The sequence below is a fragment of the Habropoda laboriosa genome, unplaced genomic scaffold (genome assembly GCF_001263275.1).
Source record: "Habropoda laboriosa isolate 0110345459 unplaced genomic scaffold, ASM126327v1 scaffold110, whole genome shotgun sequence".
Classification (NCBI taxonomy): domain Eukaryota; kingdom Metazoa; phylum Arthropoda; class Insecta; order Hymenoptera; family Apidae; genus Habropoda; species Habropoda laboriosa.
The window spans coordinates 199,990-225,397 of record NW_017100243.1 but is presented as its reverse complement, the minus strand read 5'-3'; the positions used below and the strand labels follow the sequence as shown (position 1 = coordinate 225,397).

Sequence of the window (25,408 nt, the reverse complement as noted above, 5' to 3'; positions counted from 1 at the left end):
TGTTCAGCGTAACTCGCTAGGGTGAACGGATACATTTTCCGCTACTTAACGGATTTCATGCTCAAGTATCAAAGAGATCGCGTCCTTGCTCTAATCAGCGTTGCTTATTAATAGAACGCGGACTTTGGTTTCGCAAAATTTTCTTAGAATCGTCGCGCGTCCACACGTTTCGTTGTGTCCACCTTTAGCCCACGTCACGTAGCAAAGGTTTATTCTCAATAAAATCGAAAAAAGAAGCGAATAACAAAATCTGCACGTCCTGTCGATAACGAGGGGGAAAAAAAGTTAAGAACAAATGTGCGTGTTCTGGTCGACAGATTCGATTGCAAAGTATTAATTTCACGCGGACCTTTCTTTCTTGTAAATCGACCGTATTGGATTGCAACGTGTTGCAACCGTGACTCATCGACTCGGGAACAAGGAAAACTTTCGCGTGTAGAATTACGTTCGTCGTTTCGCTGGAATTTTTGCTCGGTTTTTCCCTCAGCGTTTGCTATCCCGCAGAATCAACGGAGAATGGACGAGGCACGGCAGCAAGCGTTACTGAAGGAACCGCCGGAAATATCGTGGGAGAACACTCTGGGCGCGCCAGACGGCGTACCTTTCGACGAGGACACGAAAGAGCTGTTGAGAAAATGCATCGACGTCTCGACACCGACGCCCACCACACTGCCGCAAATCATCAAGCGAAGCGAGGCATTCCCAATAAACTTTCCGATTAACACGACAAGATGTTCGGCGCTGAGGGACAGAGGAGTTAGCACGAACATCCTCGAGGTTCGACCATTAGAATCTCTTAGGGACTTCCTCTATTCGTTGAACGTTGAAGAACTGTTGCAATTGTAATTTAACGATATATCTTTACAATGTTGTAGAAAACGTTTAAATGTCTCTTTACTTCTGTACGTAGCTTGTGTCCGTGAAGATCGAGCGTTTAGATGTGTGAAATTGAATTTTTAGATGAACGCGAATTCGGTTTATCCGCTGGTACACGAGGCGATGTTACCACTTCTCGCCCGATGGTTGAAACACAAACGAATATACGGCAGCGCTATTGAAAGAGCGATGTACAAGGACATGGGATTGGTACAGTTCATTCATCGTTTGTTGGAAAAACGAGCTGTTCATTTCTATGGCTCTGACGATCGATGGAAACTGATCGATGGTAAGACAGGAGTGGAGGGATGGGAGAATGTTGGTACTGATCACGAAAAAGAACCCCTGGTTAGTATATTGTTAACAGTGAACACAGTTATGCTTGTCTTATATTTATATATCGTAACTTTCGAAAAATATTTCCTTCTGTAGATTATCGACCACTTGTTTAAAAAAAAATACGTTAAAATACAGAATCAACGTGAAAAGTTTTTCGATAAAAGCTTTAAAAGGCAATACAATTTACGTTTCCTCTGTGGTACAAACAGTCGGTATTAAATTCGTTCCATATCTAAACGAATACTTTTTTTCTTTTACACAGAATCCATTACGAGAACATGTATCTTTATAAACACTGTATGTAACAGAATTGATTTCTTTTTAGGTTCAATTAAATCTGACGAATCCCATTGACAGTATTATCAGCCTTGATATTTTTTTTTTATTGTATTTTCATCGGTATTCTTTTCACACGTTACCTGTACAGGATTCGTATCTTTTAATAAATTGGTAAAAATAAATTTACGCGTATATCCGAAAATACACCGAGTGTTCGATAAAATTTACAGAGGAAAATGTCTCTTTCAACTTCGCCAAATTGAATATTACAAAATTAAAACGAGATAACACGATTAAATATTATTTTAAACGACTTCTTTTATCACAAATATTTTACTTACCGATTTCGACGAATTACGAACTTGTAGTGGCACGTAAAAATTTCGGATCACTAAAAATACTTCTCGTCGGCGACAATATCTTTATCGTCCGCCCTTAATCTCGTTCTTATCGCAATAGGTGTTGACAAAATGTTTATCGTACGACGAGATCAAATTGTCAGCGATGATGGCGATGTCTTCCCACACCGAATTCATAAATGACGGCGCGCGAGAGAATAGAGGCGTCGTGAGTACCGATCCAGACTCCGTACAGCCGAGAGGAGTCATTATAGGTGTCGTGGGAGCAAGGTTTTCTATGTTTATTTAACGCTTTCCGTTAACAAAGTCTATGCCAAATGCAACAAGACACGATCGAACCTTCAAGCGAAAGCTTGCATTTTTCATCTTTCCTATTCATTCTTCGCAGATTCAAACGACCACGCGCCATGGAATACCAAGACATTCTTATTACTCCTCTGCAAAACACTGTGGAGAACGGGTGAGTTGTGAAATCTGTCGTATGGACTGCAGACATAGCTATTTTATTATTGCGTTCTTCTACGTTGAATTGAAGATTCATTTGACTTTCTCTTTAATTTGCATCTCTCCTTTGTACGATGTTACAAAAATTTGAAGAATTTAAGTATGAAACATTTTTCAAGGAGCTCTGAAAAATTCATATTACTCTTGATACCAGAGCTGTACAAACATGATGTTTCAGTGATAAAGTAAAGCTCCGTTCACAAAATCATGTGTTTTTATTTCGAGCTAAAAAAAGAACCTTGTATATTTAAAGAAGAGATAGTTTATGAAATGTTTAATGAAAAAATATTCTGGGTATTTTATGATGTTTGTACAATAGATTCGGACCGCCTACGAGTGGAAGTCCGGAAGAGCTTCACGGGATGCGCGCTTTGTGGGCGAAATTCTACGGCGAAGATTACCACCCTCTGTACGATGAAGCGTTGAAACGGCTGAAATCGAAAGAGAACAAGAGATACCTTACTTTGACCACTCAAACGATCTTCGACATCGAGAATTACATGAAGAGAACACTGCTCACCGTTGAAATTATACTTCTCGAGGCGAACACGCGTGCGGAGAAGCAAAACACGACCGCTTTCTTGCACGTCGTTGGCTTTGGTCTCGGTTAGTAGAGAAGATTGTACATTTCAATATAAATTGAATAAATAATTTCGATAAATGTTCAAATAAAAAACAAAACAATTCAGAATAATTTCAAGGTTTGCAAAAATATAGCAAATGTTTCGTTAAAACAAAATATTTCCAGGGGTATGGAGAGTAATTCAAGACCAAGAGGTGTACTTCCTCAAAACGTTCGAGATCGCCTTAAGAAAGATGAACAAGAAGCTGAGATACGTGTCCGATATAATGTTCGCGTACTTCCATCAGCAGAAATGCGGCGACGCCGGAAACGGCGACTACCTCGGAGGTTTGCTAACGATTTCAACATACCCAGTGTATAGTAACACAATCGCTACAAAACAATGCATTATCTTCCAGATATAAAGATTCACTTCGCTCTCAGAGAACCGCACAGCAGACTGTTCCGAGCCTCAGACACGAACAAGCTTCTCGTGGTGACGTACGCGTGGGACGGAAACGCGTTGCCAGGTTGTCGAATAATATGCATCGATAAAAATCACTCTGATGATTCTTATTGAAGTTAATCATGAAAATTAACCGGTTATCTCGTAGGAAACGAATTCTGGGGCGGATGCCTGTCGTCGAGCGGAGATCCTGCAGCCGCTTGCAGTACTCAAATCGCGGAATTGCACACATCCAGAATAAATCCTCGAGCTTGTGGCGCCAGCTTGCACATTGCGTCCGCACAGCATGGTATTTTGCACGTATCGGACTACTCTAAGCTTCATATTGCTTAGGTGAATGACTTTTCACTTGTACTCAATATGTATGAGAATCACTTCAAATTCTAGTTATGTTTCTCTAAACAATCCTACAATATTCATTTTTGTATCTATTTTTTTTATGATTTGTAATAAAAAATTTCTCAAGAAAAATAATTTTAGACACGGTACGAGAAGAAATCAAACGGTCTCATTGATATTTCTTTCCGTTCGATTCTCAATCCCACGTTCCATCAAACCCTTCCAGCTCTAGCCAATATAGTCTACAAGTGATTAAAAAAAACTAAACCTAATAATAATTATAATATATAATCTTTAGGAAAGGGCTGGCCCAATGGGCACCGGTCAACGAAGACCATCACGATCTCCTCGTAGTCAGAGGAGTCGTAGCGCGGATGTGGATTGTCTGAAGAAGTACACGGAGAGACGGGTGGAGGAGAGAAGGCATACAGAGATCCCAGACACTAGCAAGATCGATCCATCTCGATGGATCCCGCTACCGAGAAACATAACGCGCATTCAACCTACGTTGAAGAAGTCGCCGCAGACGTCGCGGGACGAAGAGAAACGTCGCTCCGTGTCGAGCGAGCCGGAGGAAATCCGCGAGGCGGATAATGACGTTAAATCGAACGCTAGCACGCCGAAGAAATTGTCTCCTACGAAGGAGGAAGAGGCGACGAAGGTACCGGAAGAGGAGAAAAAAGACACAGCAACCTCACCAGCCACGTACAGACAGACGGCCGGCAGGAGTCATAGCGCGGACGTCGGCAACGTAAAGAAAGAGAAACTGGTCGAGGAACGAAGGCATACGGAATGCAGCGACCCCAGAACTATCGCGACGAGGTTGACAGAGCACATTTTCCTAGTCAAAAAGAAACCGATGCCGTGAACGAATTGATTAACAATCGCGTACTATCTCGCGTGATAATTAATGGAGACGTTGCACTAACTGTAATAATAATCTGTAAGATCTAATAGAGGTACACGTTAACTATGTTGTCATGCAAAAGTATATGTACATAGAATAATGATAATGATAATGATAAATAATAATAATTCGATGTCGGTCGTTGTGTGGATAGAAATGTGTATATGGCACGATACGAAAAAAAAAAAGATGTCGTTTGTTCGGTAAATATAACGCATAAATACGTATTATATTATAAAAGCAATAACGAAACGAAACAAAAAAATAATAATAAACAAAACCGTTGTTGATTAACTGACCGTTTCTGGCGCTTAAAGCAAACGTATCGAGTCTCGATCAAGACTGGATTTCTGATACCAAATACCTTTAGGTGGCTACCGCAAATTAACACCTCAAGGTTCCGCTACGATGTGTCTCCGTTCGCAAGGCTCAGCAACAGCTGCGAAATCACGAAAAACGCCGCGACCAGATGGATGACGTTCGTCAAGAATCGATCCCCGTGTCCGATACCGCTAATGAGCCCGGAAAGAAAGCCCTCCGCGGCGGAAGCTTGTCGCGCGGCCGACGACACGCAGCTTAAAGCCGATAAAAAGCAATCGCCCAAGTGGGAACCGCTGCGAAAATTCGCGCCGGTGACGTCGAAAATCGACACCGACACTGCTGAGAAAAAAGGTGAATGAACAAATGACTTTTCTTTAGTTGTCCAGTCATCGTTCATTTTACCATTATCGCCGGAAAATTTGGAAGCTTGCACACGAATAATTACAGATGAACTGGAGCCGAACAAAGACTCGCCGCCGACGAAGATATCTCCTGATGCGAACGAACAATCGAGAAGGCTCACGCAACGCATGCGAGATCTGTACGACTTCAAAACGGAGAACGAGTGGCCAAAGAGAGCGACGAATGCTCGACATGGTAACTCGTGGATCAGTAAAAGCAGCAGCGAGGAGGATAAGAATTGTCAACCGGGTCGCAGGAACAGCCAAGACTTGGAGTTCAACGATAGAATGAACATAATCAAGGTAATCGTATATTTTCTATACCATTCCAATTTCATCTATTCCATTGAACCGCGTGAAATATTTTCTTAAAAATTTCCTAGCTGAAAGAAACGAAGATGCAGTCGAATCATCAGAAACCCAAAGAAGCACCGAAGAAAGAGAAGCAAACGGAAGGCAAGGACGTTTTCAACAGCGAGTACGAGGAACGTCTGAGAAAATTCAACGAGAGGCTGAGATACAGCGAAGATCTGGGTGTAGTGAAACCGAAGATCAAGGAGAGACGAACCTATTCCGACGACTACGACGAGAAAGTTCGTCGAGCATCGACTCGATCAACTCGTACAGAAGGTTCTGTACGATCGACACGCACGGAAGGTTCGGTAAAATCGACGCGTACAGCAGGATCTATAAGATCGACGCGATCGGCACGTGCAGAAAGTACGCAGGAAACTCGCACCGAGAATAAGAGACCTTCTGACGCTAGCAGTAAATCGAGAGGAAGCTACGCTGAAGTGAATCCTGTGACTCCAACGAAGAGGGATTCGCGTACGAGCGATGCCAGTTACGCGAGTGTCGGCAATTATTCTGAGAAAAGAGCGAGCGTAGACTGCAAGAGCACGAGACAAATGGTGGAGCTTCCGCCGCGAAGGGCTTTCAGTCAGACAGAGGAGAGACCGGCAACGCCAGTTCCGCCCGTCGAATGGAACGACGATCGTTACGCGGCTGATCGTCTGAAGCAGATCTCCGAACGCCAGAAGAGGGACAGTACCAGATACAAAGTGTACCTGACGTAAAAAAAAAAGAAAAAGAAAACACACACGCGACTAATAAGTGTTCATAAATGCTTCGTCGATGTAAAGAGGAACAACAGCGTTCTCGTAGAAATTCCGGATTTCAGAGTGAATTTTCTTCGACACCTGGACTGTGTTTCGAGAGAATGATCGTAAGAGAATAAGAAATACATACGTGGAGTTTTTGATAATAATTTTCGTTCGATGATTTATTTCGTCGGTTTCGTCATCGTTAGTAAGGCAGTTATTCCAATCAAAGTGTTTTACACGTAGTCGTTGAAAGTTCACACGCACCCTTTTGCCACCGTTCAGTGTCAAACTTTTTGAATATGTGTGTCGTACACGCGCCGGCGATGGAATTTTATATATGAATATCGGGGGTTCTTGTACAATTTGTGGCGACGTTGCTCAACCGTACACGACTGTCCAATTACAACTCTGAAAGGTGCACACAGACGTCGGTGTCTTTCATGTAGTTTGATGAAATGGTTTATAAATCTTGAATAGAAAATTGATTTTCGATAGTTAGCACACGATGGGTTCAAGGAGACGTCAACATCACGCCACGTACGGTTGCAACTGACACGTAAATTACAAAAAGAAAAAACAAACAAACAGAAGTATACCTAATACTGTACAAACGATGTAATACGATTTAACTAATAAAATATTCTTTGAGAAAGATGACACAGATCATTCGAGCCTTAAACTCGTCATATTAAACAGAACAATTCTTTCTAGACTAGATTGCACTTATTCGAATTTCATTTACGATTATTCCGCTACGAAAACCAATGATCGGTCGTTATTTTCATTATCATGAAGAACACCAGCAAATTAAACCGGAATTAAATAAATAAATCACGTCTAATCCCTTACAATTGTTCTATGTATAATACCCATTGGCGTTCTCAAAGTCGGAGTTCTCTCTTAAAATTACGGTCTACTTTCAATCAAATCGATCGATCGATCCAGAGGATCACACTCGAACAGTCCACGCGAACATTTCCCTCTTACTTGCGATCGATGCTCCGAAAATCGTTACGAAACCCCGAATTCGAGTCTTTGACGAACGTCACCTTCACCCTTTTCCTCGTGGGTACGCCATGCACAGGCGACGGCAATGTTTTGCAATCTCTGCTCTGCGCGGACGACTGTTCCTCCTCTTCTTTCTCGATCTTCAGCCTCTTCTGGTTACAATTGCCCGCACTTCCGCTAATGGCGGACGCGTTGCTCGTCACAGACGCACTCGACGAGCAATTTGTTAATATACTCGAGCTAGTTACTACCTGCACGTTGATCTGAGGTGATTTTGGAAAGTTCGAGGCTCGCGGAGCAGCTGGAGAACGCGTCAGACTTCCGTTGCTCAGCGTGTTCGATGGTAGGGGATTTTGAGCAGCCACTGTCGACGGTGTCACGCTTCTCTTGCTCACGGAATTCTGTATACTGTGACCGTTAGGCGCGATCATCAGTAAATTGTTTCCATTCTTGTCGTACACCACGTGAGAGATTGGATGCTGAAGCTGTTTCTGTCCTGGAAAGCTCGTTCTGTACGACTGATTCTCGTTTATCTGCTTCTCTTGCTTAAGATACGTCACGGTGGACTTGGTGTGATAGGCTGTGGAAGTTTGGATAGTGAAGTTAGGCTCGCATTTGATCCGGACCTCGTGTTGCGTCGTGTCGTTGCGATCTTGAGCTTTTTGCCATTCTAAGACGTTACTTAACAGTCTTATATACCTAGAATATATATAATTTTACATGAACAAATTAGAATTATGCTAGAATTTGTAATTTAAAGAATTATTCCTTTTTTAACCCTCTATAATTTCTCTTGTTTTGGAAGTTACGTTTATTTATATTTTATTTCTTTATGGCCATCAAAATATAAAATTGTAATTAATCGTAATTTTTCTTCAGATGAGCAAAGAAAAATCAGGTCTCTCAGAGGGTTAACAGAAGTTTCTTGGATGAATTGAAGAAATTACCGAATCGCCATGCGCAAGATCTCGTTCTTGGATAATTTCTTGTCCGGTGGATGGGTAGGTACCAACTTTCGAAGCTCAGCAAAGGCACCGCTGACATTCTGCTGCCTCCAGCGTTCTCGGCTGTTCGTGAACAACTTTCGAACTCCCAGGTTTCCTACTCGAGGTGTTGGCGAGCCAAGGTGGCCACCGCCGGAAGACGAAATACCGTCTAGCTATGAAATTATTGCGAATTTTAGACAATTTTTCCAAAAAAAATTCTCTTCAACCCTTTCTTGAATCTTTTTTTTTTTAAGAATTTCTTATTTATCTGTCGATCCGTATAACTAAACTGAGATGAAACTTTCGATCTATATAACTAACTTGCGATCAGTTATTCGGTCTGTGTAATTAACTTGAGATCAATTTTTATTCCAGTACGAAAGGGTTAAAAACGTCTCGAAGAGTTTCTCTTCTGCGCCATCGATTACGGAGCAATCAATGGCGTCATTCGCAATCAAGATCAATTGGAGGTTTGCTCACGGAATTGGTGCGATCCCTCCGTTTCTTTCCTTGGTCCTCCTCGTCGTCCGTGTCGTGGGAATAAAATTCATCCGAGAGCGTCGCCTCCTCCTCCGTGTCCCTCGGTGTACCTGGGGAATCACCGACTTCCTCGCCGAGTTCTCCTTCGCCGGACAAAAGCGACTCCGCTGGAGAACCGTTCTCAGTGTCTACCGTTCCTCCGGCACAGCCATTGTACGTCAGCATCGACTGCAATTTATTAATTAGTCGTCGCGACTTCACTCGGATCATTCGTTACGACTTTTCCGCGCTACGCAACTTCAAACGTGATTTGTCGACGTGTGCCGAACAGACTTCGCGAAGTTTTCGTGCCGCGTGGCAAGATCGTACGATAGATGACAAAAGACGCGGGAAATCTGGTTGATTTGTCACGAACGAAATTAGACTACATAACGCAAACAGGAAGCTGCTATCTCACCCTCCCCCTCCCACGTTTGCGTCCCTGACATTCATTTATTAACATCCATTTCGATGGATGTGTCGTTTCTGTCGTATTTCAAGTTTGCAGATGATACTTCTTCTTTTTTCTATCATTTTTAACGAAATTTAGAAGGGATTTCTGGAGAATTTAAGAATTCTGTGGTAGAGTTAAAGTTGAGTTGAAGTTTTTAGTAAATATCGAATGTTTTCCTTCGAAAATTTCGAAGGAACACTCGATGTGACAAAATTCTCCAAAATTTCTATAAAATTTACAAATCTTCCAGGACAGGTGGTTGTTAAATTACAACGAAAAAAAAACCGAGTTATTTCAATCGTCAGATAATTTTCGAAGCTTTCGAAAACACTTCACGTTAAAAATCACTCAACGCGAGAAAGCAAAAATCTATCTCGACACGAATTAGGGTAATTTACAGCACAGTAGGTCCTTACCATGTTGGGAGGCAGAATTCGTTCACTTTCACCACAACACCGACGAATTTACCGTTTATGGAACAATAACGGGCGAACAGTCACTTTGTAAAACGAGTTATGGTTATCTTGAGACACTTGGTCGCCAGATTTCCCGAGGTTACGATTGTGGCGGATGTTAAACCAACTGGCGAGTCCAGACAGACCGATTTAACTAATAGAAAGTGCGGTACAACCCCCGGGAAAATGAATTTTGCGAAGGCGGAGCGCAGGCTTCATGGGTGGAGCTCCTCTCTGGACCGTCCCATACTGTTCCATGCGTATCCAGCATCCCTCCAAACACCCTTAGGTCGCTGTTAGACCCCCAACTACCAGGCAAATGCGACGAAAGGAAAGAAATATCGATTGTCCATTCTCCATTGTGATAAACATCGTATTCGAGGTTATCGTGACAAATGTTACACGCGTTGTAGAATAAACCCCTCTTTTCAACGGGGTGAAAAAAATTGGAATTCAATTTTTCACAGTTGAAAATAATTCCAAAATTTTTTACTTTAAAACTGAAACCTTTCCTTATTTCTTTCAGTTTTTAGGTCATGTAACGTGAAATTTCAGATTTGTTATTATTCAGGGGATCAGTTCTAATTTTTTTCGTGTTAAAGTTCAGACAATTCTTCTTTACTCAGTTCGCTTTTCAAATAGATTCAATCTCTCCGGTTCATTATTAAAAATGAGTTGCCTCGGTTACCTCATATTTCATGTTTAATACAGGAAATTAAAAATGAATAATCCCTCAGTAAGTAAATTATAGTACTGTATTGGGTAACCAATGACGATTTAACTCATCTTTCCCGAGTTAAAAAGGTAAATTACAAATGGCAAAAGATTAATAATAAAATTTGATGATCTACAAAGTAAAATTCACAATTTAGCTCTGCAATAACATATTAAACAGCATTTTATTCGCAAAATTTTTATTTCAACAATCTCGATGAAAAAAAATCGTCTGTTTCAAATGGCCTCTATCCTCCAAGTTCCCAAACAATTAGATTCTTATTAGCCCGTCCCCTGGAGTCACCGGGGGACGCAGAGGTGTAAAAAAAGTGAGCCTTGTTTAATATACATTAGGGGCGAGAAGCCCTAGCCGTTGTCAAGTGGCCACCAGCCACGAGCTGTTTTATTGTGACACCTCCGGAGGGTGGTACAGATTTTCCAGAGGGATGAATCAGGGGAGAGGTGGGTGCCGTCGCGCGATCCCGATTAAATGATTAAATCGGCGATCGTGTTCATTCGAGCGCTATTACCCGGCCAATCTGCGTGGGAGCTGGCTATAATTTCGTCTAAGCCTCGAACAATCCTAAGAGAACGTTCGTCTGCAAAACACACGAAAATTAACGCGTAATCAGCCTAACGAGAATTGCAGTAGTCATTGTGTTGTTGCACGATTGCAGAATAACGTGCAATCGAAATGTGAACCGTGGCAGAACGCGTTGAAACAACTCTGTATCGCGATTAGCATACTTACGTATACACACGTCAAATTCTACGAATGAATGACGTAAATAAACGGAAGTACGTATTTAAATTCTTTTTTAAATAATTCTCGTGTGTAATAATTGTACGTAAAAGGATCGACTGGTAGATGAGTGCATTCGAGTGAGGCATGAATGACTCGAGAGGGGAAAAAAATGAAGTATAGTTCGAGTTTGATAACGTTGGTGATTAGATAAGTAGTGAGTCGATGTTATTTGCCGTTTAATTGTGTGGAAAGCATCTTCGAGGCAGATGTTGACGGGATGAAACAGGAAGGATGTCGAGTCAGATTTAGTCACGAGTATCCGTGCACAATGGCGCATTCGATAACGAAACAACCACTTCGTCGCTACTCTTTCTTCCTTTCGTTCTGTTAAAAAGAACGTGAAAATATCCTTTCTTCCCGTGAATTTCACGATTTTTAAAAATTCAAATGTGTAACTTTAGAGAAGGATTTTCATCGACTGTACGATTTTCTCAGCTCTTCGGACGGTTGATTTAAGAGGGAATTTTTTTTTTAATATTGCTATTAGAAACCCGCTTTTTAACTTTATCGACACCTTAATCTGAGAATAAAAGGCGTATAAACGACACGTGCTTTACTATTGAATAGAGTCGCGTGCCTTACTTCGTAATGTCACCCATTCGAGGGGTGACTTTTTTCTTTCACTCCAGGCTAATCCATTATTGCGGCCGCATATGGTGTGTGATACTTCTGAGGAGTGTGGTGAAATATGAATAAATAACGTCGATGCATATCTATGCACACGACGAATTCGTATTTAGGCAATATCTATCGTATAGAACGTTTTATGTGGAAATACGTACGCAATGAAAATGGAAAATAAATGATATAATAATGTATCGACGACTTTTCACGTGATTTATCGACAGTGAAATTCACAGGTCCCTCGATATAAATTCCCATCGAATTTATAAAGCGCCCCAAAAATAACGTAGAAAAAGTCGCTTGGGGTGGGTTTTGTAGCGGTTTCCCACAGATTCAGCAACATACAGCTCAATTTACGCGTGCCAGCGAATACGAATTAGGCATTAGCATTATCTCCTGTGAAATATACCCTTCGTGGTCATCGAACATTCACACAATTACTGCTGTGTACGCGTCTATTAAAAACGTTGTTTACAAAATTTCACTATCTAATGGACATTTTTTTAATTTCATTCAATCTAAAAAATTTACAATTTTTATTTAACGCTGAAGTAATTTCAAAACTCCCACAGTTTTTCCAGAAGAAAAGTGTAAATTTTCGATTTACCTTAAAATTGAAAATTTTATTTCATAAAGATTGCGAATTACAAATTAATTTCGAGAACTCTTAGCTTCCGAAAGAGAAATTCCCACCTTGCACTCGAAATCTCTCACAAAATTATTAGCAAAACTAAATTTCATAAATCAGTATCACCGTAACACTAAAGTAACTTCTTGAATAATTCAAAACTCCCACAGTTCCCATAAAAAAAAGAACCGTAAATTTTCTGTTTACCTTAAAATAGAAAATTTCGTTTGATAAAGATTGCAAATTACAAAATAATTTCCAGAATTCTTAGCTTCCAAAAGGAAAATTTCCACCGTGGACTCTTGAGATCAAGAACACTAACTTTCATAAATCAGTATCACCGTGAATACATTTTTGCCCTTTCAGAATAAAAGGGACGAAAATTCGGAATTTTCAGATTTGTAAACGTCATGGAAACACTATCGAGGATCACGCTACGAATAATCACGGGTGTGTAACATCTGAAATCGGCGAAGTAGCATGGAAAATCTAACGAGGAATGGAATATGGTCGAGCACGTAGAAGAATTATCGTCGGGCAGGCTGTGCCAATAGAAAAGAGGCGTGTCGTCGGGTTTGCGCAGTGTCCCATGAAACGTCAACGCGTTCAAATAGGATCCCCATACCAGCACGAGCAGCCTCAGAGAAGCACAACGACAAGGGTGGAGAGTGGGACAGGAAGGGTACGGGGGTGAAATCAATTTTCGTTATCGCCGTCAACCAGCCGCCCCATATTAATCCCATTATTAGTGTTTGTTTTCCACGTGCGACTCCTACCAGACAGTCGAGGATTCGTCCTGGAATTGTCGAAGTTCCGGTACACGATGCGAGAACGCTTGAAATCTGACATCGATTGCAATTTCCACGCGAAAGAAAGGATAAAGGGTGTAAAGAGATGAATCTGTTGCTGGTTCGTTTTTTTTCTTTAAACGTTTAATACGTAGCAAGTAATTATTATACAATATTCCTTGTAAAAATATAAGGGAAAAATGAAGAATAACTTTTTTCGATTGCTCGCCTAATTTTTGGGAGAAATGACCGAAGATGAAATTACAGTGCTGCAAGTTTAAATTGAACGAGTTCAATGTATCTAACGTTTAACTTGAGTAAAGAATTTATTTTGAGTAAAAGTTGAATGAAATTTGTGCTTTTCGTTTCGAGAACCTTTCTTATCGCTCTATAAATCTCATCCACTATTTGCTATCGTTCATAAAATTTGCCGGTTTTATAGCATAATTTAAGCTAACAGTTTGATCACACACAAGCTGTGCGATACTTGTATATTATGAATTATGTTTCTCAGAAACTAGTCGACCAATCAAAAAACCTTATTCTATATCGTTTACTTATTTTCTTTCTCGCCTTCTTCTCAGTCGTACTACAATTTACCATACACAAGGTGTAACAATTAAAATGTGTTAAATATTAAAAATAAACATTTCTTTGCAATAGATCAATTCTATCTCGACCAATCGAACAATTTTATTCTACATTTCTTACCAATTATTTTGTCAATTACGCTACAATTTATCAGACACCCTCTATACAACACATCTGAGAAATTTCATATATTTATCAGATCTCGACGAATGTATCCATTGAACCGAAAAGAAGGTGAAAAATTTCAAGAGCGTTGAACAACGTATGAAACCAGCCAAAGTGTTCTGCAAACAGTCCATTGAAACGTAGATAACATTTTCATACGATCGATTTTCTACCCGCGAAATACCGTACACACGTTTATTCTCGTCGGAGAAACTCCGTATTTCCGAGGAGCCAACGAAACGACAGGACAGTGCAACAAATGTTTTTCGTTCGAGCAAAGTTTCTGTTGTTACAAGAAATCACAGATAAGATATCCTTTTGGTAATATTCCAAGATGAGTATCAAGGAAGGACGTCCGCGTACAAGAACGACGAACCGTGGTGCCGGTGAATTCGCTTCAAAAAGTCATTGAAGCTACGGAGGCTGCGCAAGGCACGAGTGTTCGGTGCTGATAAGGGATGCCCCGCCCTCGAAACCCCCAGAACGCGTCCTCTCCTATCCCCCCGGCCATGGAATCGCAGGGTCAAGTTGTCGGGAGGCTCTTGCATCGGCATGAAGTATTAATCTCACGGATTAGAAGGACAGATAGGACGGAGATTAATTTTTAAGATGTTGAGAGACGTAAAGGATTACCCTGGGACGCTTAATTAGCATCGTTTCGGTCGCGCTACCTTTCTTTCTTCTCTTCCGAGAAGAAATCAAGTCTGATACACGAAATTTTCTCTCTGTTACGCTTCGTCGTTGTTTTATTTCTTTTTTTTTTATTGAAAATATAAACATTCTCTACAATCTGTAAAGTAAATTTCCTCAGAGATCCATAAAAATCACTGTCACGATATTCGGTTAGTCGTTAAGCGTACAATTGCACAACGTGTATATTGTAGTATAGCGGAGTAATAAATATACAATACGCAAGGGTATACAATAAATAGAATGGACGATAATAAAGAATTTCGGAATGACTTTGTAGTGGTATCTCTAATTCGCTTGAACGATAAATTCGACACGACGTTCGAAACGATGGAAAATTTTGTTTCCCCCTATTTACGATATTGGCTTCGACGATCGGATCGTGATTCCGTTTGAGAACAGCCTCCAGCACTTAGTACAACAACCTGATTACGTGTTTACCGATACCGATCGAGAATTATGTCATTAATCGCGGATACAAACATTAACAGAACGAAGCTAATCGTTCTGCGTTGATAAGAGGAGAGATGAAAAACATCTCGCTTGTTCGTTCACGTAACAGAAAAGCGCCGAGCGATTATTTTAACAAGCACCTACGCTCGCATCACACGCTTGTTTAACATAAAATTATACTAACTCATTCGAATTACCATTCCATTGAAAAATTTCCCACGATATTACAGAATAGATATTTTTCCTCAAGAAAAAAAATTCGATTATGTCTGTCATAGCCGCCAATTGAAGGTATCGAGAAGAAAGAAAGAAATACTGTCGCGTTATCACCAATTATGACAATGGTTTTGTCCTCACTCTTTTGATCGGGTTAAGCTTAAATAATATTTACAAGTGAGCATTGTTTAGCGAGTGTTCTCATCGTGAGATCAGAATACTGTCCTTTCCTCGTTAATGACTCAGCGCGATGTCAATGAAAGGCAAACAAAAGTATGAGCAAGGGAACAGATATAATGCAGATCAGGTAAATAGCTGTCCTAGGCTCGCACGTTGACACTACTACGTATTCTTCGTTCCATTGTGAGTCATTGCCGTTCAAGGGTAATTCCAACACAGTTCTCTCGTTGCTGAAGATTCGAAAGGGCAAAGAACACTCCGCCGTGCTGTTCTTACAGGCTTGGACAGGGTTTGAGATGTTGTAGACGGTCTTCAGGAGGTCGAAGCGTACCCTCAAGTAATTCGGTTGAATCTCGTTTTCCGAGTTGAAGACGAAGAAGTAGTAGCCGTTCGTTGGCACTCTGGGAAATAGATTGTATCTTTGGAGAATTTGTTCAGCAACTAATTAAATGCTGATAACGATACAGCTTTAATAGGTAAATAAAGACGTTCTATAAATACTTGATGATTTATAAAGTATTCGAAATAAAAATCGTGTTCCATTGTTTAAATCAGATAGTTGATGTGTAGGACTTTAATTAAGGGATACAGTTCAGATTTAATAGAAATATCAACGTTTTTGGTCAAATGAAATTTTTTTTACTAAGAATATAATTACAGAATAAGAAGTTGCAATAGGAGAATTCAGAGATTTCTATTTACGTAATTTGTCAGTGCAACAAATGAGTATCGTCTGTGAACGTGCTGTAGACTGCACGTCGCCAACTTTTCGAATGTATGTATATTTAGTATCTACAAGAGAAGAAGTCTAGTCGAAGTCAATACGAGACACTTGGCGAAATTTCTAAGCTCTGCATCGTATGATCTCTCGTTGCGATAGGTTATCAGTATAAGCCATCTCACTGTACAGACCTTACGCACTTCCACTTGGTATCTATTACAGAAACGTCAGAAAGCAAAGATACTTGCGATCTTAAAAACTCCAAATTTCTCGTGTCTATAAAATTGGATTTTTTCAAAACACCTAGAATCCTCAAGTTCCTTCGAAACTTACAAATTATCGTGAATTTATAAACCTGTCGAACATGATGGCTCTTCCCGTTGTATCTCCCCACATCTACTCAAATTCGTCAAATTTGACACATTCTTGTAATTAAATAGAAAAATACTTGACAGAGGTCGTACTGCTGTCAGATATCGTTTATCGAAATTCGTGGAACAACGCGGACAGTGGGAAATAATGATATTCTCTGTAGAAATATATGGCTACCTAAACAATTGTCTATCTTCTAAGATTTAACAGCTTATCTTTACCATTTCCTTAAGAGACGTTTATAAATATTCAATTTTACCTACCGATATGTAACCGTATTAGCAAACGAAGCAGTCGAGTGTTCGCCCTCGTGTTTCGGCGTACAATGCCTGTGCGGAGTTAATGGTAGATTCAGGATCAGTCCTTTGCACTCGAGAAGCCTCTCTTCCGAGCTACTGAACGAACTCCAGAATTCAGAGTTGCTTCTATCGTTCAACGTTGTCTCGTTCACGGTACCTCTGTCCTCGGCTATGCCATCTGGGTTCAACATATCCTGATGTACGAGCAGAAATGATGCGATAGAACAGGAATAATTTCACATACGGTAATTAATCATGAGGATAGTAGATAATATTTTACTCGTAGCAACTGTCTAACGGAACTTTCGTAGTTTATCGTAACTCCGGTACGAATTCGGGGAAACATTTCCTATTCTCGATTTCTTGTAAACAAACGTCTTTACTTTAATCCTTTCGTAATCCTTAATCGTTCGCACTCTCTCTGGATTTGATAACGCGCGATGAAACATCGAGCGATACATCTCAAACAAGAACGCTCGATTGTTCACCGGTAAAACCGTCTCTCCGGCAAATATTAACATTGTCTTGAAAATATCCCGATAAGAAAACTCTCACACATTCCGGAGGAAATTTGCGCGCAGGTAAATTGCAGATACGAACGACGGACAATTATATAGCTTAGAAGTTTTTAACGAGGCACAATATCTTCTCCGCGTGATAGAGCACTGATTACGATTTGTTCAATTGGGCTGTTATCGTGTTTCACGTCGACAATATTTACAGAATCGAAGATGATACACGCTCTAAGAGTACCGTCTACGACCCGATAAAATTAACTTAATTGTGTCAACTGTTGAACATCTCGTGACATCGGTTTCCTTCTTCGACAAAAATCTCGTTTCGATGTTTTATCGCATTGCAATATCGCGTGCAGATGTTCTCTCTTATCAGTCACCCGGTAGAAATCCGCCGCAGCGAGATCAAATCCGCGGAAAATTTTCTGAAACGGTTCTTCATCTCGAGTTCCTTCGAGTAATAACTATTACTTTTTCAGTTACGATAAACAGGGTGTCTGTTTTATCTCAATAGGTCCGGCTCCCGGTTTTTCGCAATTTTACGACCTTCGCACCTCGTTGGACTCGTCTTAACGTACACTATCGTATTAGGTATCAAAAAATATAGCATTCCATTTAAAAAAATTAGACTGACTTTGAAATATCCCCCACCATACCCTGTACGAAAACAAATATTTATACCACATAATCCCCCCCTACCCAAACAACCTTTGTTAAAACATTTTTTCCCTAACATCACTTCCTTAAAAGATATTTCGCTGTATTGGGATAAAACAGACACCCTGTATGTATAGTGTATTCAAAATAAATTACTCTACCTCTTCGATTGCAGCATCGCCGTCTTCGTCTTCCTCAGTTAATTCTTTGTGCAGAGGTGAGGAGAGAATCAAATCTCTTCTTCTTCTACGTTTCTCTGCGTCCGAAAGCGTTTGATCGTTCATCGTCTTGTTCACCACTTCTCGCAAAGATTCACCCTCGGAACCCGTCTTCTCGATCTCATCCATCAACCTTTTCAGGATCTTCTTGCCACGATAACCCAGAGAACTGATCTTGTTCAAAACGTCTTGGAACACTTCTCCCGATGATTCCTCTTCAAGTTTAACCACCACTTTCTCTTTGGTTGTCTCATTCTCCTGAACCATTCCATGCCCTAATTTTCCATGCTTTTCCACTAATTCTTCTTTGGTAACATTCACCACGCTTTGCTTCTTCAACACTTCTTCGAAGGTTTTCATTATGTTATTTTCCACCTGTTTATCGCTTACTTTATGCGTATCGTTCGAGGGAAATTGCACCGGTGGCTTGTCGATATTGTCCGTTTCCACGAAAGTGCCTTCATAGTGATGATGAGGATTCTCTTTTTGCATTTTCTTCGTGCCGACGGTTTTAGCGAAGAGTTCGCTGAGAATCACTTTCATCGCTTTAGCGTCCAATTCGTGACTGTTGTAATGATGCGACATCGCGTTCGTTATGTGTTTCGAATTGTTCAAAAGGTGAGCGTGATCCTTGTGGTGAAACTGTATCCCCTGCTGGACCCTCTTCATCTTATCCGGCATGTTGCTTGGACTCTCAGTGTTATTCTACCAAAAAGCACACACAAATTCTGCGTTACTTCGCTCGTTTCTAACGTAAAAAAGCAATTTCTTTTACTAAAACGAATTATCCGAAGAGTTTCATTCACCGAAAGAAGTCCACTTTCTTTAGCTACTTCCAGAAATTCCTCCAACTCTTCGCTGCTATCGTCACCGATAAAAGCGCACTCGTGGAGATGTTTGTGCCCGCGAATTATCGTCAAGGAAGCGCCAGGCCATCTACCGTAAAGTATAGTATATTTCTACAAAACTGTACATACTCTCTTAATCGTATCTTTTAATACAAATATTTTTATTCGAATGTTTACATTACCTACCTTACGCAAGTTGAAACGGTAACGCTGCTACCGCGAAGTAGATAAAAGCCCCAATACTCCTTCATGTCGTCCTCCAGTATTAAATGTCTCGTCATAGAGACAGGTAGGGCCTCGGTTTTCACTTTGGGTTCATCGTTCATCAGATAAGCGTTGAACGTTGCATTCGCTTTGATCATCTGGCTCTGCGAAGAATCGTAACTTCGAAATATTTTTCGTACGCCGCTGGCTGCATTGATACGCAATAAGTAGAAGATAAAGTGGGGAATTAACTTACCTGACACCAAATGGTAGACACTTTCGCGTCGATAAGCCGTTGATCGGAGACGGTTAAAGGGTACAGCTGCTCGGAATAAACGCGATATCGCAAGTACATCGGTCCCGCCACCAATACCGCGGGAAGAAACATTCCCAGTAAACATAATCGCAATAGCCTGAGCGGTACCTTGTACTGAGATCTACGGGGCTGCCAGTCTCTTGGACGAGCACCGTCTTCTATGAATTCCAAAACTCTCATGAGAATCTTTCCGTTCCAATTTCGATTATCCGAAATTAATTTAAAAAAAAAAACAAAAAAAAAACGAATGCTTATATGATTTAAAAACAATTAAGTGAAATGTCGTATAGGGAAATTTTTTTCAATAGTGAAATGTTTCAAATTTTTGTTTTTATTCTGTCGAGATCTTTAACCCTTTACGTACAGAACACTACGAACCGTATCGAAATATTAACCACTTGTACAATGTACATATAATCAAGTCATTATCTGAATTATTTACATAAATTAAAAGGTAAAAAAAATTTATTTTCCTGGAATGTACATATAAAGTCCATGGCCAGTTTTTTTTCTCTGTCGGATATATGTACACATGTACCCGTGAATTCATCGAGACGTTGATAATACTCGTTGAACGCACATGTGGATTCGCCATCTTCAAATGGTTACTATCTTTCACTCGGAGGATAATAAATATTTAGCTAGCAAAAGACGTTTATTGGTTTATTTATTGTGCTATACAAACATCGCAAGTAATTCAAGTAATTAAACATTCGACATATCTTGCTGTACGCCAAACATTACGGCATGGTAATTTTGTTTTTAATTACACGTCAATCGTGCTATTTTTGTAACGCTGTACTTAGGCACTTACTCACGTACACTTCAAATTCAAAACAGTTTGGTTATTCTGCTAATGGCGCATGCTCGTAAGTAACGTGACCTGATATATTCAGGAAAACGCGGGTAAATGACAAGCTTTTTATTTGTGGATTTTACGTTTCCAATTTGAGGAAAATAGACTAACCTAACTTTTACTTAGACGATTTGACAATTGTAGAAGATCGGGTATACGTGTACAGTGAAATTCGGGGTTTTATTTTGGTACGATGCCACGTGTAACAGCGGTTCTCAATTTTTCGAGTCGCTATCTTGTTGACACCGTCTATAGCAACAAAGTACGTGTGTTTCGATCGAGATACGTTCAGGATAAATAATAATCAGTGATGACGACAAATATTCGTACCATACAGAGACTAACATCTACGATCGAACGATTCTTTTCGAAGAAATTGTGTTTTTTGCCGTTTCTATTGGAGACAATTTCTAAGGCGAAGCTTCGAAGAGTTCGGAATGTGCGTAACGAACAAAGTGCCATTGGAAAGTATAGAACCGATTACAAATTGCAAGAAAATTGTAGAGGTAAAGCAGCGTGATTACTTTAGTAGCTTTTCTGTAAGGTAATTCAACTTTTCGAAGTTCCGCTAAATATCTATTTTGCATAATAGATGAATCAATGACAAATAAATGTTGCGTTCGAATTGTCTGTAAGAAATTCAAAAATATAAAATTATGAAAATTGATAAAATCATCAGACGGTACACTCGTTTCACTGAACGATAAGACATAGTATAATGCTCTTTATTTTACAACATCCGTACTGTTCTAATCGTCTCTCGTTTACAACGACGTACGCATACACGCAAGAACCCTTATATAGGTACAGTAAGATAGGAATTTAATAATAAAACTTGTTCTATCTTGCGAAGGGAGATTATTTATACTGTTATTATGATTAAATGAGCTACATTAAAGAAGAATATACGATTAAAGAGTGAATGTATTATATTCCGTTTCAAAGGACAATATATTTCCTTGCTACTTACAGTGGCTTAAGTAAATACTGTCATTGCATAATTAGTTAATTCACCTATCAATGCTAATACGATTTTGATGGGGCGTGTTTAAAGCTCCGCTACCAGATTATGGTATGTGTACGTGTATATACACGATATGTACTTATACACCTCTATATAACGTACACATTGAATTTTACCACGTGGTAAAGGAAAAAGGTGAAGAGTCACGAAAGAGATTCAGTAGTTAAAATACGCAGTTTGCCTTGGCATGAATATATTAAATTTGTTCAGAAATAAACAATTGACGATGATTACATGTAGTAAATAATTTATTCTAGAAAAACATGACGATTTATAGTATTAAAATATTTCAGGGAAGGGAATAATGATTATCGTATTACTGATATATTTTTAAAATAACTGATAACATGTATAAACGAAACAAAGCATACCAAGCATATCTATTTTTAATGGCGTCGTTGACATTCTCCTCGTGGAAGAGTCGCATAGAACACACTCAATATCACTATTTTTACACGTGGATGATGTTTGGAACAATAACACACACAAACACAAATTATAAATTTCTATAATTCATTGAAACTTATAGTATGTAATTTGTAAAAAATAATAATAAACTTTCTCGATTGCAAAATTTTATCTTAACAAATGATTTTTATTGTATAATATAATTAAAAGGACTACTTCGTCTATCTTCCTGTTTGGAAGATTATTTAGCTTATACTTTTATTAACACTTAGAGAACGTATAATTTATCATATGAAACATTTAATAACATTTACTGGATCACGAAGTTACAGAAATACACGATGCGTATCGTTCGCTGTCAACAGATCGACTGAATCAGTGAACGAATATGTCATGCTTTGTATCAGTGCCTTATCAACTTTTACTGTGCCCGGGATAAGCTCCGATCTACATGTCTATTTGCACAAAATCATAGCACTACCGTTATCCGCTTTTACCATCAAAATATTAAAGTTATCTCTTGAAGTCTGGTAAACAAGACCATACGGCACCGAAGACACATATTTAAATATTCTTTCATAGCTAGTATCAAGATACAAAATTAATGATGTTATTTATCTAAAAAGTACTACTAAAAAGTTAACTTTTTAAAGTTGAAAATTACCATTTACAAAAGTTATTCGTTTGTTCAATAAACATATCAGAGTGTGACTTTTGTTTAAAAAAAGAAATGTATTTAATGTAATATACATTTTATACATAATTCTGTACAGTAAGCAAGTAACGTAAAAGTTTTAATGTTACTTGCATATTAAACTATAAAATTAAATACGATATTATTATTTACGATGAGAATCAGACAATCTATTTTTATCATCTCTTGGTTTTTGCGATTTTTCTCCTCTTCGTCTTTTATTAAGCGGATTTCGAGGATCATAAATTTCAAACCAATCGTCGTCTTTTGTGCTTGCATCTTTAGCAAGAACAGGTGCCATTTCCTCACAATGTAATGTGTGTACCATCCAAGATTCATCGTTTGGGTCAAAATCATCTTCTTTGCTGTTTCCTTTTTTTGGTGGACTCGGCGATCTCTCTGTTTTAGTCTCTTTGGCATTTTGAAGTTTAGATTTAAATTTCTTTAATAACTCCATAGTAAAGTCTTCACGAGTTTTGCCTTTTTTAGGAATCTTTGACTTTGCTTCTTTATATTTCTCTTGAGTTTCTATATATTGTCTCATAATTTCCGTTTTCATCTCTTTTTTTTCTTCTTGTTCCTGTTTTAATTTTTTATCAGCTTCTTTTGCTTTCTTTTCATTTTGAACATCACGTTTTAAGTCCCGAATTTCTTTTCTAATCTCTTTGCCAAAGTAATAATCATCTTCCTTTGTATCTTTTTCACCTTCACCTTCACCTTCATCATCATCATCTACTTTGTAATTTTCCGTTTTCTTAGGTTCCTTTTTTGAATCTCTTAATTTATTTTTTATTCTTTCTGTCATTGCTCTGGGGATACAATATTGTAAATAAAAATTCCCATTTTAAATAAGAATATATGTGTAATAAACATACTCTTTTTCTTTTTTTATAGCTTCTAATTCTTCTGGAGTTTTTGTATCTTCATCACTTTCCCAATCGCTACTACGATCTTCCTTCATTTTTTTACTTGGAGGGCCTGCTGGTTCAACAGCTGTTTGTGAACTTAATTTTGGATCACTTAAGTGGTCATGTGCTGACTTGCCTTTACTACTAAATTGTTTATTTAATATCGAAGATTCTTCTTCATCTTCCTCTGCTTCTTCACCAAATGACAAAAGATTAAAATTTCTGCAATAGAATATTTTATCGTGAAATATATTAACAAAAATTAATGCTAACACACTTATTCATCTTACTTTACTCCTGTCTTTTTAGTCTTTGTACTATCCTTTATTTCCTCATTCTTTTTTGTTGTTATCCTTGGTTCAATATCAGGAAATGGATTGCTCAATATTTCTGTTTTTGTAATTTTTGGTGGATAAAGTGGTCTATCATTCTAGAAACCAAAAAAAATTACAAATTATTAAATCTTTTTTAATTTTTTTAATGCAATTATAAGATTATATAAAAACATTGAATTTACCTCATCTACAAGTGCTTCTTCAAGTTTCAGCATGTTATATACAGTTTCCCCAGTAACTTTACCAAATATTGTATGCTTATTCTGCAATTCTGGTGCAGCAGCAAAAGTAAAAAAGAACTGGGAACCATTATCATCTTTCCCAGCATTAGCCATAGCAAGTAAGCCACGTCTGCAAAACCGTAGCCTTGTGTGAAATTCATCCTAAAACATGTACATTTAGTAGTTATTTTTTAATAAAAACAATAACAAAGTTAATTTTGTCTTTAAATGCAAACTTACTTTAAATGGTTGTTCATATATACTTTCACCACCTTCTCCTGTACCTGTTGGATCACCACCTTGTGCTATGAATCCTTTGATAATTCTATGAAATATGGTATCATCATAATAGCCCTCCAAACATAGTTGTATGAAGTTTCTACACGCTTTAGGAGCCTCTTTTGCCCATAATTCCAAATCAATATCACCAACTGTTGTTTTCAGTATTACCTATTTACGACAAATACATTAATTTTGATAAAATAAAATACACTTAAAACAAAATTTGTTATATTGTTAGTGTGGAATACGTGTACATCTTTTAATATAGAAATTTGTAAATAGTATTATAGGTTATGGTTTTAAAAACAAAGAGAATGCATTAAAATATCTTAAATTAATACTTACTTTACCCGAGGTGGGTGGTTCTTGAATGTAAATATTACTCATATCTGCAAATTTTGTTAGTCACAAGATTACTTATAAATAAAAATACTTCATATTACAGTTGTATCCACATTCAACACAAACTACAGCACTGTGCTTGGCATAAATCAAACAGTGTTATTCAAGTACATAACAGGTGAGAAAACATCATAAAATAACTTGTAAAAATTGTAGAGTTAAAAAATTATTAAGACGTCATGCTTCGGGACTCATGTGAACCAACTATAAAGTCTACACATTGCGATTCTCAAGCAAAATTTACTATTCTTAATTTTAGCGCCATAGTATAAAAAAGAAGAATTGTCGTTAATTCGTGGTGCCGAAACCACGAAATAGTTTCTAATCTTTGTTCATTTATGTTCCGTGGTACAGTTAGGTTGGCCTTCCCCTAGTTATATTTTTTTCTTTCGCGGG

General features: G+C 38.7%; 4 protein-coding genes across 7 annotated transcripts in view; 2 read left to right on the top strand and 2 right to left on the bottom strand.

Annotated features, from left to right (window-relative positions):
* Positions 1-4,096, top strand: part of LOC108572117 — a 10,713-nt gene extending 6,617 nt beyond the window's left edge. For 3 of the 4 annotated variants that reach the window (XM_017934310.1, XM_017934308.1, XM_017934309.1), the window contains exons 2-10: positions 505-777; positions 961-1,224; positions 1,954-2,123; positions 2,242-2,313; positions 2,677-2,963; positions 3,106-3,267; positions 3,339-3,449; positions 3,534-3,718; positions 4,023-4,096. In XM_017934310.1, the coding sequence (XP_017789799.1) occupies positions 517-777; positions 961-1,224; positions 1,954-2,123; positions 2,242-2,313; positions 2,677-2,963; positions 3,106-3,267; positions 3,339-3,449; positions 3,534-3,718 (1,512 nt within the window). In that variant the 5' untranslated portion in view covers positions 505-516 and the 3' untranslated portion in view covers positions 4,023-4,096. Of the gene's footprint in view, positions 1-504; positions 843-960; positions 1,225-1,953; positions 2,124-2,241; positions 2,314-2,676; positions 2,964-3,105; positions 3,268-3,338; positions 3,450-3,533; positions 3,719-4,022 lie in introns of those variants that run through there. The other variant, XM_017934311.1, reaches the window with a different exon arrangement.
* A 1,145-nt stretch (positions 4,097-5,241) lies between these two features.
* LOC108572118 lies at positions 5,242-7,049 on the top strand. The gene is made up of 2 exons (XM_017934312.1): positions 5,242-5,656; positions 5,737-7,049. Exons 1-2 carry the CDS (start codon positions 5,483-5,485, stop codon positions 6,427-6,429), a joined length of 867 nt encoding a protein of 288 aa, XP_017789801.1. The 5' UTR covers positions 5,242-5,482; the 3' UTR covers positions 6,430-7,049.
* A 390-nt stretch (positions 7,050-7,439) lies between these two features.
* Positions 7,440-9,200, bottom strand: LOC108572109. The gene is made up of 3 exons (XM_017934301.1): positions 8,931-9,200; positions 8,412-8,623; positions 7,440-8,163 (listed from the first exon to the last, which is right to left on the bottom strand). Exons 1-3 carry the CDS (start codon positions 9,198-9,200, stop codon positions 7,440-7,442), a joined length of 1,206 nt encoding a protein of 401 aa, XP_017789790.1.
* Positions 9,201-15,568: 6,368 nt separating this feature from the next.
* LOC108572098 lies at positions 15,569-25,057 on the bottom strand. The gene is made up of 12 exons (XM_017934290.1): positions 24,956-25,057; positions 24,569-24,778; positions 24,290-24,490; positions 24,063-24,202; positions 23,740-23,994; positions 23,018-23,673; positions 19,823-20,040; positions 19,549-19,730; positions 19,268-19,450; positions 18,458-19,199; positions 17,089-17,318; positions 15,569-16,133 (listed from the first exon to the last, which is right to left on the bottom strand). Exons 1-12 carry the CDS (start codon positions 24,995-24,997, stop codon positions 15,806-15,808), a joined length of 3,387 nt encoding a protein of 1,128 aa, XP_017789779.1. The 5' UTR covers positions 24,998-25,057; the 3' UTR covers positions 15,569-15,805.
* Positions 25,058-25,408: the final 351 nt, after the last annotated feature.

Bases quoted from the DNA above. Each gene is read 5' to 3' on its own strand.
- LOC108572109 (XM_017934301.1), bottom strand. From the start codon at position 9,200: ATGATCCGAGTGAAGTCGCGACGACTAATTAATAAATTGCAGTCGATG. The intron at 8,624-8,930 runs GTGAGCAAACCT...ATAATTTCATAG, and splicing joins GGAGGGATCGCACCAATTCC to CTAGACGGTATTTCGTCTTC. The intron at 8,164-8,411 runs GTAATTTCTTCA...TATATATTCTAG, and splicing joins ATCTTGCGCATGGCGATTCG to GTATATAAGACTGTTAAGTA.
- LOC108572098 (XM_017934290.1), bottom strand. From the start codon at position 24,997: ATGAGTAATATTTACATTCAAGAACCACCCACCTCGGGTAAA. The intron at 24,491-24,568 runs GTAAGTTTGCAT...TACATGTTTTAG, and splicing joins TATATGAACAACCATTTAAA to GATGAATTTCACACAAGGCT. The intron at 23,674-23,739 runs GTATGTTTATTA...TTGTATCCCCAG, and splicing joins GCTATAAAAAAAGAAAAAGA to AGCAATGACAGAAAGAATAA.
- LOC108572118 (XM_017934312.1), top strand. From the start codon at position 5,483: ATGCGAGATCTGTACGACTTCAAAACGGAGAACGAGTGGCCAAAGAGA. The intron at 5,657-5,736 runs GTAATCGTATAT...AAAATTTCCTAG, and splicing joins ATAGAATGAACATAATCAAG to CTGAAAGAAACGAAGATGCA.